This window comes from Pleurodeles waltl, chromosome 3_1 (assembly GCF_031143425.1).
Source record: "Pleurodeles waltl isolate 20211129_DDA chromosome 3_1, aPleWal1.hap1.20221129, whole genome shotgun sequence".
NCBI classification, from domain to species: domain Eukaryota; kingdom Metazoa; phylum Chordata; class Amphibia; order Caudata; family Salamandridae; genus Pleurodeles; species Pleurodeles waltl.
The window spans coordinates 1,628,812,772-1,628,828,868 of NC_090440.1; the positions used below are offsets into that span (position 1 = coordinate 1,628,812,772).

General features: G+C 43.3%; 1 protein-coding gene across 1 annotated transcript in view; it reads right to left on the minus strand.

Annotated features, from left to right (window-relative positions):
- The window catches only part of LRP2 (LDL receptor related protein 2), a 363,947-nt gene that overhangs the window by 263,254 nt on the left and 84,596 nt on the right, over positions 1 to 16,097 (minus strand). Inside the window, exons 6-11 of the mRNA XM_069225286.1 lie at positions 15,595 to 15,708; positions 15,329 to 15,445; positions 10,104 to 10,247; positions 7,734 to 7,853; positions 3,623 to 3,751; positions 2,783 to 2,952 (exon numbers count right to left, since the gene is read on the minus strand). Coding sequence (XP_069081387.1) covers positions 2,783 to 2,952; positions 3,623 to 3,751; positions 7,734 to 7,853; positions 10,104 to 10,247; positions 15,329 to 15,445; positions 15,595 to 15,708 — 794 coding nt within the window. The remainder of the gene's footprint in view (positions 1 to 2,782; positions 2,953 to 3,622; positions 3,752 to 7,733; positions 7,854 to 10,103; positions 10,248 to 15,328; positions 15,446 to 15,594; positions 15,709 to 16,097) is intronic.

The following is a 16,097-nucleotide window of genomic DNA, read 5'->3' on the forward strand; positions in this document are numbered from 1 at the left end:
CACACAAATAACTGATGTGCTGGTTTTACAGTGAGATATATGCTATTTTGCACCCATTTCATGCTCATTTTAGGGAAAGTTTAAATCTAAATGTGAAATAATGGCATGCAGTTTCTGTGGGGAAATGGCTGGCCAATTAGAGAACACATATCTACATTTTGGAGGAAAATGTATGCTCAGTGTTGCTAAGATGAAAGTCTATTAGGGGTAGATAAGGTTAGCAGCTACTTCTCCTAGACTTAGAGGTCGTGAAATTAGTGAAAACAACCCTACTAACTTTTTGTAACACACTCATTGTTCTTCACCTACCACTGAATAGAAAGCGGTTGTGGGACAAGGGGGGCACTACATCTCAATTTTGTGATGTCACTGGGGTAAAGGTTGCATGATGATAATTTTTCCTGTAAGGTTGGGATGTTTTGTCAAATTGATGTCTAAGGGAAAAGTCAATGCCATTGAAAGTAGTTGAAACGGAATGCTTGGCTTACCTCAACCTGACTTTCTGAGTTTTTTCATCTTGGCTATGGAAACATTATCATGTTCATTTAAAAACAACTTTTTGTGGTGTAAGGACAATTTCTCATTGAAGTCATCTTACTGGCTTTACTAATGGACTACTTGAGACACCCTAGTGACATTGTATCACTCTATTTTCATCAATTTACTGATCTCAAATTGAGGGCCTGATTTAGATCTTATCGGAGGGGAACATTGTGTCACAAACATGACGGACATACAGTCTGCCGTATTACAATCCCATTATATCCTATGGAGATTGTTAAGCGGTGGATGGAAAATGCATTTGTGATGGAGTATTCCCTTCACCGAGATTTATATCAAGCCCTAAATAGAAGCATTATGACAACCATATTGGTCCAGAAGTGTAAAAGAAGTCTGGGTTTATCTTAACAAAGAAAGCCATAGAAGCAACCATTTTCTTTCCTCATGTATGACCTGAACTGCTCTAATGTCCACTCTCCATACTGTATTCAGTATGTCACCAGACAGCATGGGGGAACAGAAGCACTGAACCTTTGAACAGGATTTGCACCTAATATTGCAACTAAGGTCCTAATTAAAAGTGGCCAAGTATTTGCTACCCAATTTTGAGTTTTTCGGAATTAACATGCAGCTTTTGTTTTTATCACACCAAAATCTACATGCACCAGTAAAAAACAAAATGCTTCCCTTATAAAGATCTGCAGTTCTGACCTACTTATGTTTATCACAAAACTCATAATTGTAATATACAGGGTAACAGGAGTTACCACACATATTGCAATTAACCAGGTCACTCCAAATGAGGGCCCAAATGTTCTCTTCTATATTTTTCCCCATCCAGATAACTAAAAATGTCCAAACGAATCAGATGCAGATAATTAGGGCCTCATTTACTAGACCCTAGCAGCACACTACGCCACTGGAGCGTCATTTTTTTATGCGCCAGTGGCACAGTGTGCCAGCCCATATTTACAAGGCCATGCAAGGCCACCTTGCGTGGCTTTACATGGCCTTGTAAACACTGTGTGAAAGGGGTGTTCTGTGGATGTTGCTTAGGGTGTTCCCATCCAACACATATGGAACCTGAAGGAATCGGACAAATTCCCAGATTTACAAGTCTGGGAATGTGTCAGATTCCTACGCCATCTCAGGGGTGGCGTAAGAGTGATGCAATGGGGAGAAATATCTTTCTTTCTCCCTGTTTTCTTCTCTTTCTATGTGTGCTGCAGATTTTTTCCTCTTTCTATGTGTCATGTATCCGGTAGCACAAGAAAAAGACAAACATCTCTTGTGATTGTTTTTATGCAGGAAGATGGCCCTTCCGGCTCAAAAACAATCATCCCCCCAATGCAGGCACCCTTGTACCATGCTGCAAGGGTGCCGGCATTGGCACATTGCAGCATATTTTGCGCCGGCGCAGGGGGAGAGGACAGAAATGTGCGGCGCAGCAAGGCACTGCCTTGCACCACAAGCTTTGTAAATGAGACCCCCATTGTGCTTTTTGGACTACCACCACAACACTTTTATTCATCTGAGTTGTTTATTAAAAGTGGTTCATGTTTTGAAACAACACTTTAAAAAAACAACATTTCACCACTTGATTTTTTTGAAAATTCTTAAAGAGACGTCCTGCAATACATCAGGCGCAGCATAAAAAAAAGTCCATGAATACATATTTTTAAAAACGAAGAAACGTGAGATATCAGTGTAGAAAAGACTCCAACCAAGTTGTTACAACATGTTTACACTGCTTATATAAAGTAAGTTTGAAGTCATTCCTTAGTCTTTGGAACATCTAACCATTTTGTATCTTAGGAAAAAAAAGATGTGAAACCAAAGAGCTTCTCTTTCTGAACAATGCTGACAATAGTTGTTATGCACGACCCAATTACCAACCCATTACGCTCATGCTGCAGAAATCAGATTTTTATCATCCAGAATGGTAAGGTAGCATTCACATCTGAAACGATCGGGTTTCAAAAAATTGCTTACAAAAATCCGACTAGTTTGGAAAGAATGTCTACTATTCGCCTGATTAGGAATGTGGACGCCGTTGAGAATAAAATTAAAAGTAGCTTAGGACAGAATCCTATAAAAGCACGCTTTGTTTAATGTATCCTTGTAACAGTATAATTCGAAATTGTGTTTTAAAGTTCATATTGTGGAAAGACAGGAAACTTCCCTTGTCTGCTTGAGTCACAAATATGATACCCACGCAGCATATCATGCTTCCTGGGCCTTACCTGCCCAAAAATCTATTTCACTTGAAGCTTTGTCCTACCTTGTTTTGCACTGTGTCGGACCAGAATATTCTGCGAAGCTGGTAATGAAAGTCCACACCAATGGCCACCCCTCGATTACGGGATTGCACGAGGTTGCGGAGGTTTCGTCCATGCACATCCCCGATCAGCAAATCCCGGCCGTTGGAGAAGATTATCGATGGCGACCCAGCTGAAAGAACACATCAGGGACTGTCAATACTACATCAAAATTTGGTATACCAGAAGCTCCTAAACATTTGCTTATTATTGTTCAGATTCATACATGTAGTGGCGCAGTATGGAAATGTGCAGATAAGAGTGTGGAACTAGGATGTGGCTCTGCACCACGCTGACAACATGAGCTCCACCACGCACATGTCTGTCAGGCAAGTCAATGGGACACAAGAAGCCCAGCTCATGTCAGAGTTATGATCCAAATCAGAGAGCTAGGATGTGAAGGACAAGGGACATCTACCACAAATCTACACCTCTCAGCTTCTTCTTGAAGACATATGTTATGCTATGTTATGTCATAGCTCGAAGACTTGGCTCTTCCAGCAGTAGCAGCACCCTCTCCCCCCAGCGCCTTGAAACCCTCACGGGTATGTAGCGCGCTTTACAAATTGAATGATTTATTGATAGTCATTCAATCTGTAGCAGTAGTAATTTGCCTTTTTCTGAGACAGCATTCAATTTACACACTACGTGCATATACTGATCTGCTGTTAGCAGACCATAACAGTTTACCTGGTATAAAACATGCCACTCTGCAAATCATCATATTAGCTATCAAATAACACTGGTTAAATTTGACAGCAGACTTCAGGTATGGAACAAACAAACCAAGGCTAAATTCTTACATGAGGTGTTAGCACGACAGTGCCTGTGGTGCTCTAGAGTGTACCCTTCTATGCAGCTGCAGTGGTGACTGCCCACACGATCTTCACATAGCTGGTCGCAGACTCCCCACATCTTGCAGTCATCGAAATCTAGGGCAATGGCAAAGGAAATATGGTTATAGTTTTCTGTGACGCTTGTATTGGGAAAGGAAATGTAAAACATTCAGGCATACAACATAAGTGGCGAAATAAGGGCCTGATTTAGACCCTGAGGCATAGCGCACTGATGAGAGTGCGATAGAGGTAATCTCCTCTGCCACCCCAGCAAGACTATCGCCCACCAAATTACAAGATCAAATCCAGCCCTGTGGTGAACTCTGTGCCTTCAGAACACTGAACACGTTTCCGAGCCCTCCACTCCCCGCTTTCTTACCTTCTTCCCTCCTCCAGGGGCAACAGAGCACTCATTCACCACAACCCTTGCACTTCTGAACACACAAAGACCTCTAAAGCTCCAGATAGCAATAATCACATGAGTTATTCATTGCCTGTCCTAAATCAGTTCACAAGCATATTGCAGTCCTGCAGGCCCCGGAAGCCACACATTGTGGCAGGTCGGCAATGCTGCTATATATTTCTATCACTGACCTCCAAAGACAATTCAGCCACAACATAGACTCTTCTACATTTTTTGTGTATTGGTGTGTGAGACCTTTGTAAGTCCTCACAAGGACAGTTACCATTTAGGGTATGAATGGAGTGGTTTGTTGCCTAAAAGTGACTATTTATGAAAAAGTATGTGAAATGCTGGCTCACGTGCAAAGCACCGAACCAGTGCTTCCAGAAGTTTCGGCTCAGTGGCATTCTTCTGGTTAATGATGAACCAGTAAAACGACGGACAAGCAATCCTTTTGTTCTCCGTGCCATCCTTCTTGTGTAACTGGTTTCTAAAGTATTTCATGTTTGTATATCTGTGTCTAATGCTACAAATTAAATTAATTAGGAATTTTGCAATCTTCCCTCACAGCTCAAATGAGAGTAAACCTCCAGTTTGAGGCAACCAGTACTTAATTTGAGCAGGTGGCTGCCGGTGGGGCACACTGGCACTCATTTTGGGGGATCAACACTTCTTTTTCCTTATCAGACGAAAGCAAAAGTGTCAAAAACACTCAAAGATAAACAGAAAGAAAAAGATGAAAAAAACACCACTAAGGTACAGAGCAGGAACTTGCACGAGTGAGATAAAGGGACAGGGAGTGTCTGATAGAGGATGGAAGAGCCATGAGATCGATTTAAGACTACACGCCTTGTATAGCCTGGTATACGGTACACTGATGTTTAATAATAATACAGGTTGTGGGTTTCAGAGCAGAGCTTTGTGCATAGGCACTCATTCTATCACAAATGAAGTACTGGAGCCAATTGAGTAACTAATGAAAATGTCAAACGACTGATATAGTATCTGCCATCTTTGTACTATTTTTTGCACGATGGTGATTTTTTGATAGCAGAGTATTGGTAAAGAAAACATTTAGGGCTGAAATAACTGACAGAGATTTCGTGTCACCATCACAGTATACCATGGCACAATGATGAGTGCACTCTCTGTTAGAAGTGTTCAATTCTCTTTCATGGTCTGATGCATCTTCAGGGATATTTTGATTCCATAAGTGCTGGTGATTTCCCAGACATCCCCAAAAGGTATGGTGCCCAAGAGAACCAGTGGGAAAGGGACGGGAAGAGTGGTATAGCAAAATGGACAAGCATGAAGCATACACATGGTGGAGGTCCATAAAAATGTAAGTGAGCAACTGAATCATGTTATTATCAGCTCCAGTTCTGGACAAGATGTAAGCCTACACAGGGCTGCACCGTCTGCAAAAAGGATTCTTTGCAAATTGGATACTTAGCGGATAGTTTAATCTTTTGCTTTTGATGTGTGGACTACTTCACAGTGTTGTAATGTAAGTTTAGTCAATTTGCTCATGTGCCTCGTGTATTTAGCAGTTAAAATGACACTGTGATTTCTTTCTGTGAGCTGTGATTCCAATTAACACGCCGGCTGTACAGTTGTACAGGGAAGTTACTGTGCTGCATTATGTGAAAGGAAAAGAGTGGAAATGAACCATATTTACAAAGATATGCACAATGATGCCTGCATGATGGGCAGGACTGGTTTTGTGCAGGAAGGAACACCTTTCTGCACCAAAACAAACCTTAGGGGTTAATTTCTCTTGCTACATGAGCTATAGTATGCAACATATATGGAAAGAGGACATAACAAGGTCAAATAAAGCAATTTCTCCTAGTTGTGCCTCTGTTCGGTAGGGGCACCATTTTGGCACAAACATAGGTATGCAACTCTTTGAAATTATGAGTTTGCATCAAAATAAATAGATGGATACATGAGATTGCCCATTCTCCACCCATGTAACGCCTACCTGACACAATGTAATGCAAGGCAGCTCTATGCGCTGCTCTGCGTTTTGTTACTCTGCATTTACTAAACCACACAAACAGAGGCGTTGTCTGGTTTAGTAAATGCCACAAAGGATTTCGTATACACATCATTCCCTAAATATATTTTAGAAAAATACCTTCCCATTGGGTTTCGAATTTCTATTATTAACACCAGTTTTTTGTCAGATGATATTCTGACAATTATAATCTAGTACCACACTCATTTCATGAGGGAAGTCTTTTCTGTTGCATAGTTTATTTGTTTTCTTACAAAGGGCTGACCCTCCTTTCTATTTAAACCTTTCATTTTCCTTTCTACTCATTAAGTGGTTCTTGGTGGCAGTCTTAGCTCTGATTAGTCCTCATGCTCCAACCATTCCGCTCTAGTAGGAATTGCTCAACTGGTGCTCTGCAGCTTCTGATGTTATCCTGTTCTCTCACCAGATAGCCATTGGTACAAAGACACTGTAGCTATATCCAGCTGCCTCTACTCTCCTGGACTGAATAGCTGCCATGTTAATGAGTACAGCAGTTTTTTACACTCACACTATTATGAATGCTGCTATAATACCATCTTTGATTGCTGTAATCACACAAGAATAATAGAGCTGGGAAGTTCACATTAGCACAACAGATGCAGCTGCTATGCCTGTAGAAACCAGGCAGCTAAAGTAGTAATTCTACTAGTTTGACTGAATGCAGTTGCTGGCGAGATCAAACTACCATTGGGTTGCCAGCTCACATTGGTGGTGAGCTTCCGTTATTTAGGTCAGGACTATCCCCACTTATTTTTCATTGCTAACGTTGTTCCCGGAAGGAAAACATACAAATGTCCCTGGCAACCAGGGAAAACTCCTTGCTTGTCAAGGACTCTTCACCTTTGTTTTTCAGCAGCACCTTCTACTTTGGGATTTGTTGTGGAAAACGAAAAGAGAAAGGCTTGTGGGCTGAAAATATAGTGGTACATCAATGGCACCAGTGAATGTCATTGCATGACACAGATTCCTGCCAACCATATAAGGGCCTCTAATTATGATAGGCAGTCTTCCACTGCAGGGTGGTGGCGAGGACTTCCACTGACTCAACGGGCTGGTAGTCTCCAGCCAAACAGTAAAAGAGTCCCTCTGTGTCTTAGGTGTTCTCTGGTGTAAAACAAGATGCCCTCATCCTCCATAATATCTTTCAATCTCTTCCATTTCCATGCATTTCTGGAGAGAGCAAAGCATTCATAAGTTGCCTGTAGGAGACTGTGTCAAGGTAGAGTGACTATACAGTGACATTTCTTCTGCCATCAGCAGATGAACACTGAGTGGGTGCATCCAAGTTGGGTGGAAGAACTACTTGCATGCCCACACCTTCACTATGACTCTATCTTTAGCTCTGTCCATTAATCTTCCACTCCCTAGATGATGTACTACTCAAATATTGAGTCCAGCTTTCTACGAATGTTCAAAAGTCACATAATGCGAAAATTATTGTGATGCCCAATTGAGAATGACATTATCCGTTAGCACAGCTATTGCAGATGATCAATGTAGGTGCTTATCATATCATATTTCAGTTAGAAATATATTTTTAAAAGCTGCTGCAGTGAGGTGATGGGAGAGTAACATTGTTGGCATGACTCTGAAAATCACTTTCATAATCCCCATCATTTTTTCTGGCCACTTACCAATGCATGTCCGGTTATCATTGGGGTTGATCACATAACCAGAGGGGCAATAACATGATCCGCCAGTAGGTGAAGCATGACATCGGTGCTGACAACTCAACGCAGCACAGAGAGCTATACCTAAAACAATCCATGAAACATAAGCAGGAAGATAAAACATATAGCAGGAAGGAAGATAAAGAAAATATTCACATTAGGAGATAATCTAAGAATCGTTTTTCTCTTTTGTAATACATGCAACAAATTATTCCCTTAGGATGGAAGAGCATCATTAAATTTAATATGACATTATTTCCTTCAGTGATAAATGTTAGGAATAGGCCTGGACACAATTTTGATTATGCTGCAGTAATCAGAATACTTTTGGTAATTCAGAGTTACTCTTAGATACAGATTTATCGATAATTATGTGATTACTCCTGCTCATCTAGTTAAGAGTAATTTGGGTGAAGTAATCCTACCATGAGAGCACATTTGCCAAGCTTGACCAGCCGCTCATGCTCACTATTCATGTTCTGCTGCATTTAGCACTGTTTCTTAGCACAAAATGCATCCTCACATCCATTTTGGATATAAGGGTGCATTTACACTAAAGAAACAACATTAAATGCAGGTAGTAAGTTGGGAGAAAGTCCTACCCCAAGAGCAAATTTAGTAAGCGTGAGTGGCTGCTCGCGCTCACTGGTCATTTCCCACTGGATTTAGCGCTATTTCTTAGTGCAGTATTACTACGGTCATGTAAGTGCACGGTATTCCTAAGTAGTTCTTCTTGACTACGCTGCACAGAATGGTGCAAGTTACGCCCATCCCTAGCTATGATATGCAATAACTTGCTGCAGATACTGCTGTTGGAAACACAATCAACAGTTTACACTTGCATTTGATACCTCTTTATTGCTGCAAGGCTTTAGTGGGCATGTTGCCTAACATATTTAATAAGCCCCTCACCAGCATGTGCATCACCACACAAAGCTATTTCATTAAATAAAAAATGCAGATTTTCAGGTAGAAATAATTTCTGCATTTTCACTGTAATACAACATATGGTCTACAGCCCCACCAGATATGTACATTAGTTCAGTTTCCCCTTACTATTCAGCTCTGTTGTGTGATCTGGCACGCTGCTCTTACAGGCTGTTACAACTCAACTTATATTACAACTTGATTTCAGTACTTACCTACCAAAATAATAATGCCACTAAAAGATATATCTAAAGAATAGAAACAAGGACTACTCATCACCATGCTGGTTCTAGTGACATCCACTCAGTCAGCTTATTCTGTCAGTTCATCTTTATTTACAGGCTGCAGCTACTCTTGTATATAGGTAGAGCAGGAAAGTATGTCTGTGACCCTCCAAAATAATTCTCTGTTCTGGTGTCATTTAAATGTTGCCAGCTTAAACCATGAAAAAGTTGAAGAAAGGGGCACATTGGATTACCATTCAAGTTTCCATTCAAACACTTTGAGCAGTTGTAGGTTAGAAAAGAAGAAAAATCCGTTAGAAAAAGACAAATTTTTAAGACTGAAAATCAGGTTTTTTGGTTGCAAGAGATGGGCAGTTGACGTGTATTCAGAGTATAAGGGGCTTTTCATTCTTTTGATTGGTTCGGAGCTACGAGGAAGTATGTCAATCTTTTTTAGGAGGGCCGTAATACAAATATTTGTTATACCATTTTATTGAACACAGCATAAACCACAGAGTCAAAAATCAACTTTTCACTTTGGTACTTACTGTAATTTGTAAGTGAAAGAAGTTTCAAGTCTCACTATTAAAGCTACCCTAATAGCCTTTCTGTCTTCAACAATGACAATATATAACTCACTCAATGATTCTCTGGCACTCGTATGTTTTGTGAACTGCACACAGGACCACTGGCATTATGCTGTGTTTTCTCCATAACTAACTTGCCACATTACTCCCCCAAATACTGCTTTATTTGCCAATTTCATTCCAAAACAATTGTTTCTAACTCAAACGGATCAAAAGTTACAAAAAAACACCATCTCACATGCTGCTCCTCCGATCCTTTGCAGAGTTTAATTGGTCAGCATTTCTTTGGTGATTGCTATTTTCAAATATTAAACTCGTACTAAACAGGTGAAATATTTGTCCAGTTAATGTAGTCTGTGATAAGATGGAAAAATAGCGAGATAAAACTGCCCTGTAAGTGATGAATTATGCTCCACAATTTGCCTCTTGTTGCAATAATGAGTCAACCCCACCACGTATATTGATTCTCTTTTGCCACATAATCCCAGTGGCCCTGATTATACACAAACATGCTGTGTTTTCATCTCTCTAGAATCATTAGGAGCGCCATTTGGTACATTCATGTTTCTGACACATTTCACACTTGTGACACTTACTGCAGTTCCTGCCAACAGTGCTATTGCTTTCATCTTCCCCGGTAGGACAGTCCGCTGTTCTATCGCACAATTTTTCAATTGGTATGCAGCGTCCAGACGTAGGACAGGCCCATTCACCGGGTGAGCACTCTCGGTGACCACTTTCTTGGAGTAGAAACAGACGTGAGATTAAGTTAACATTCAATTTCTGCGCACTGATGCCGTTGAAAAGCAAATTGGTAACATGGCAGGAGATGATCCAACATTTGATGATCCTATGTGTAATGTGGCAAAACAGCAATGATTTAAAATTGAAAATAACTTTGTATGACATAGCATACTTCATGAATTATCTGTGTCCATTTTTACACTGCCCCCATTGAAAAAAATAAAATCCGGCTATTGCAAATTCAAGGACAAAATATGCACAACTATGATTTTTATGAATTTAAACTGAAACGTTGTGCATATTTCTAGATGACACATGTATATCATATTTATGTCATATGTATATTTTATGTCAGATTTATGAAGCCACTTTAAGTGCCCTGAGTGGCTCCATCAGTCTGAAGTAAGGCAGTGCAAATCACTGCATTGCCTTACTCTGCCTTGGGAAGTCGTTCCAAGGGTGTTTTTTTTTAATGCATTTCCAGATTTACCAGAACTGGTAAACCTGGCAATGTGCAAAAAAGATATGCCTTCTCAGGAAAGGTGTAACAAGGAGAAATATCTTTAGGCATCTCAGGATTGTTTTTGTATAAGAAGATGTCCCTTCCTGCACAAAAACAATCCTGCATGCAATGGAGGCACCCTTGCACCATGGTGCAAGGATGCCTGCGTTGGTGCGAGGCTGCCATAAGGGCACCAGCACAGGGGAAAAGGCAGGAATGCACTATATTGCCTTAAGTATGGCACATTTCTGCCCTTTCCCTGTCCTGCATTACTATGCAGCAAGATGACTTGCTGTGCTGCACTGCGTGACTTTTTCGTAAATAGGCCCACATGTCTCACAATTTAGAAATATCAATCCTAATAGCAGTATTATACCCAAAATATAAAAAAGATGGCCAAATACAGTAAGGCATAATGAAAATAGCTTCTGCATTTTTGTTTTCTTTAAGTGTTCATTCTTTTCATTGAATAAGTCTGTGTTTAAAGCCATGATCCCTTCAGCTGTTAAAGATCAGGGGGCATTGATGCCAGAAAGAGACTGAGTAACACAATCTCTCTCCTTCAGATTGTAAACAAGATCCTTGCCCCAGTTTTACCTGTGGAGACTGCAAGTCCTTCTGACGGTCCATGGAAAACTGGATCAATCAATCAATCAATCAATATTTGTAAAGTGCAGCTACTCACCCGTGAGGGTCTCAAGGCGCTGAGGGGGGGGGAGAGGCCTTATCCAAAGAGCCACATCTTGAGGTTCTTCCTGAAGATGGTGAGCAATGGGCTTTGTCTGAGGTGCAGGGGGAGGTTGTTCCAGCTCTTTGCTGCAGTGAAGGTGAAAGATCGTCCTCCGGAGGTGGTTTTACTGATGCGGGGGACAGTGGCCGGGGCCATCTGGGCAGAGCGGAGGGATCTGGTGGGGGTGTGGAAGGAGTCTTAGTGGTTCAGGTAGGCTGGTCCTGCGTTATGAATGGCCTTATACATGTGGGTGAGAAGCTTGCAGGTGACTTGTTTCTCATCTGGTAGCCAGTGGAGGGTCCTCAGGTGTTGGGAGATGTGTTCTCAGCAAGGGAGGTTCAGAATGAGTCTGGCAGTGGCGTTCTGGATTAGTTGAAGTTTTTTGCTGTTCCTAGTTGAGGTGCCAGCGTACAGGGCGTTGCTGTAATGGAGCTTGCTAGTGACTAAGGCGTGGGTGACTGTCCTGCTACAGTCTGCTGGTATCCATCTGAAGATCTTCCGAAGTTTGCAGAGTGTGTGACAGCAGGAGGAGGTGACAGGGTTTACCTGGTAGGTCATGGATAGGGAGGAGTTGAGGATGATTCCTACATTGTAGGCATGCTCAGTCGGTGCAGACGGGGCTCTGAGGGATGTGAGCCACCAGGAGTCATCCCCAGCTGAGGGTGCGTTTCCAAAGATGATGAGGTCAGTCTTGTCGGAGTTAAGCGTGAAGCGGCTTTCTCTCACCCAGGTGGCAACGGCTTCCATTCCTTAGTGGAAGTTCCTTTTCGTCGTGTACGGGTCTTCGGTGAGGGAATGATGAGTTGTGTATCATCGGCATATGACACGATGTTCATACCGTGGCTTCTGACGATGGCAGCAAGAGGGGCTATGTATAGGTTGAACAGTGTGGGACTCAGTGAGGATCCTTGGGGGACTCTGCAGTTGACTTCTGTGGGTCTGGAAGTGTGGGGCGGGAATCTGACCCTCTGCGTCCTCCCGGAGGGGAAGGATTGGGTCCATTCCAGGGCTCTTCTGCAGATTCCTGTTTTGTGGAGTCTGGCGTGCAGAGTGCTGTGGGAGGCTGTGTCGAATGCTGCTGAGAAGTCGAGGAGTATGAGTACTGTGACGTATAGGAGTAATCGGATGTTGTCAGTGGCTGTCAGGAGGACTGTCTAAATGCTGTGATTGCTGCGGAAGCCAGACTGGGAGCTGTCCATGGAGTTGTTGGCCTCAGTGAAATTCCATAGTTATGCGTTGATTGCTTTCTCCAGTACGTTGGCAGGGTAGGGTAACAGCGAGATGGGCCGGAAATTCTTTAGTTCTGATTTGTCGGCCAAAGGTTTCTTCAGGAGAGGGCATATTTCAGCGTGTTTCCAGTCCTCTGGAAAGGTGCCCATGTTGATTGAGCAGTTGATTGTATTACGGAGCTCGGGGACAATGAATGCACTGGCTCTGAGGTATGTAATGCGGGCAGGGGTCCGAGGGTGGGTCGGTCACAGGTTCAGGTGCCAGGATTTTCCGGGAGGAAGCTGCCGTAAATGTCCTGAATCTTATTAGTTTGTCGCAGAGGTCCTGTGATGGGGAGATGCTGGTGGCTTCGGAGGGGGGATCTGTGAACTCGTTGATGACTGAGAAAAGTTCCTTAGAGATGTGTGTGGAGGAGTTGATGCACTCCCAGAGTGCGTCCTTCCTTGCGTTCTTGATTTTTCATCAGTGGGCGGCAGTTGCGGCTCTAAATGTGGCGAGGTCTTCGTTGGTTTAGCTATTCCTCATTTTTTTCTCTGAACGTCTGCGGATACGCTTTGATTCTTGGAGTTCGGTGGTGAACCAGCTGGCTTTCTTAGGTACGCGTTTGGCCGATGTTAGCTGGAGAGGGGCTAGATTGTCAGCGCATTCGGTGATCCATGCGTTGAGATTGCGTGCTGCTGTGTTGGCGTCATACGAGGGAGGAGGGAGGGATTTGGTGAGTGATGAGATGAGTTGCTCGTTGGTGAGTTTGTTCCATTTCCTGTGGGGGGTCCTGGAGATGCGAGTACGGCTGCTTAGTGCAGTGATTGTGAAGTGTATGCAGCGGTGGTCAGTCCAGCCTGGGGTGGAGATGGTCTCAATGGTGATCCAGTTGCTTGAGGTGAAGATAGGGTCCAGTGTGTGTCCTGCGATGTGTGTGGGTGCAGACACCAGTTGTCTGAGGCCGAGGGGGGCGGCGTTGTCAGGTAGAGTAGTGGTGTTTGGGTCGGTGCGGTCCTCGAGGTGGAAATTCAGGTCGCCAAGGAGGAGGCATTTGACTCACGCCAGGGCCTGGGGGTAGCGATGTCTTCAACATCGTTTATGAAAGCTGGGCGGGGGCTGAGTGGCTTGTACACCAGGGTGCCACAGATGGAAAAGTTGTGATTGGAGTGGACCAGGAAGTTAAAGTGTTCCATCGTGGTGGAGTGTTTTTCTGGAATGGCCTTGACACGCAGTGAGGACTTATGCACAATATCGAGTCCTGCACCCGGGTGGGAGGGCCGGTCCCTTCTTGGGATGCTGTAAACATCAGGAATGGCAATGGCAATGTCTGGATCCGAGGTGTGGTTGGTCCAGGTCACGGTAAAAAAGGCTATGTCGGGTGGGCGGTGTCGATCAGGTCCCAGAGTTTGGTGGCGTGTTTGTGGAGGGAGCAGATGTTAAGGAGTAGGCAGTAGATGGGGTTGTGGAGGTTGTTGGTATCTTTGTGTGCGGAGCGTACCTTCGGCTTGTTGAGGCTGGCACTGAAGTTGCAGTTCCTGCAGGTGAAGGGTTCGTGGGTGTCCTTGAGGGAGATGGTGAAGCAGTTGCTGAGACGTCCGGTGCTGAGGCGGAGGAGGGTTTTGGAGTTGTAATGGAGGCAGACCAGGGGGTGCTTTAATGGAGATTCAGGGTTCCTGGTGCTGGGTGCGGTTCAGGCGCAGACGGTCTTGCCTTTGGCGCTTGTACAGCCGCCATCAAGAAGGGGTGTTGGAGTGGTCAGCTGGGAGGCGGGAGGGCGGGAAAGGTGCTTTGCGGGGGTAGGGTACAGAGGAAAGAGGATGGTTTAATTTTAATTCAGAAAAAGCAAGTGGGAATTAGTGTGGTGTGTAAGGAAAGTGTTGGGAGACTCTTGTGTGTGCAATCCGCAGAAGCTTCCAAGCCAAACGGCAGCAGGTCCACTCTTGCACACCAATAAATTTCCCTAAAAACCCTGGTACAAGACCAGCAAGGGAATTGTCTTTCCCACTGGCATATTTTTCACTGTTAACATCGGCTTTGTAATTCAGGGTGGAATTACAGCCGATGGAAAAGCAGTGTGTGGATCTAATTAGTATGGTGTATGACCCAATGCAAACACATTTTGTTGGAGGAGAATTTTGAACTGATAGTCGGTAAACAAGGCCAGCGCACCACATTTTGCGTTTTGCCCACCCGTCTATATGGAGAACTGGTTTACTGCCAACAGACTCATTCCACTTCTGTCATTGACAATATATTGTCGGCTCTTTGGCGAGAGCCCAAAATCCCATACATTGCTTCTGAGAATTTCAGTTTGCTACTAAGACGAAGCAAACATTGTATGAACTTGTGATAAATTCAAACAGGAGATTTTTTTAATTTTTGAGTTTTGTTAAAAACGTATGGTATTTTTTCACTCTGCACATTTGCACACAGGAAAAAGTTCAGTTCTACATGGAAAAGAGATTGACAACAAGATCCAAATTAGAATTAATATAGCCCTCGAAATGGGTTTACTTTTCAATCAAGTCAAAGTGGTACTGCACTTTTAAGAGACACAGCACCAGGCAAAGCAACATGGCTAAAGAGCATCTTTTGTCATATTGATATTTCAAAGGGGTGGTCCTTGGCCATACCACATCCATCCTCATCAGAAGAGTCCTCACAATCAAGATCTCCATCACAAATCCAGCTCTGGTGGATGCAGCGGCCGCTGCCGCATGTGAAGTAGTTGCCGCTGCAGGTTGGGTAGCCTGAAAGAGAGAATACACTTTGGCTCAACACAACAGAGCTAACCAATCCATACAGCAGAGAAATAGATACTATACAAAAAGCACATTAACAGCAACAAACTTTGACTCGAGTGGTAAACTAAAGCCGAAAGTAAATAAAACCACAGTACTGCAATTGCGTTCATCGCTGCCATCTCCACAGTCATCATCATGGTCACAGATGAAGGCCCGAGGAATGCACTCTTCGTTGCCACACTGAAACTGGTCGCTGAGACATCTTCGAGCTACCAAACAGGACAGGAATGTTGTATTAGTGCAATCACATTAGCAAGTATGGAATTATAGACTAAAGTGACTACAAAGAAATAACAGGCCTCGAACAAAAAGGTAAGGACACTACAGCACAAGGTGTCTGAACAGAATGTCCAAGGCCTGGATTTGTATCTGACCCACATCAGTATTGATTAATAGTCAGTGATTGGGAATTGGCCAGAGAGACTTGCAATCACGCTTTGCGTGAATTTCTTAATGAGCCAAAGTGCACATCATCATACCTACCATCACAACTAGCGCTACTTGTCACAGTTAGCTGAAGCAGCTGCTACAAAGTCGGTGACTCTCTATGAAGATTAGTTAAGAGAATAGTGACTATCCTTTTCATATAAGTATTCTA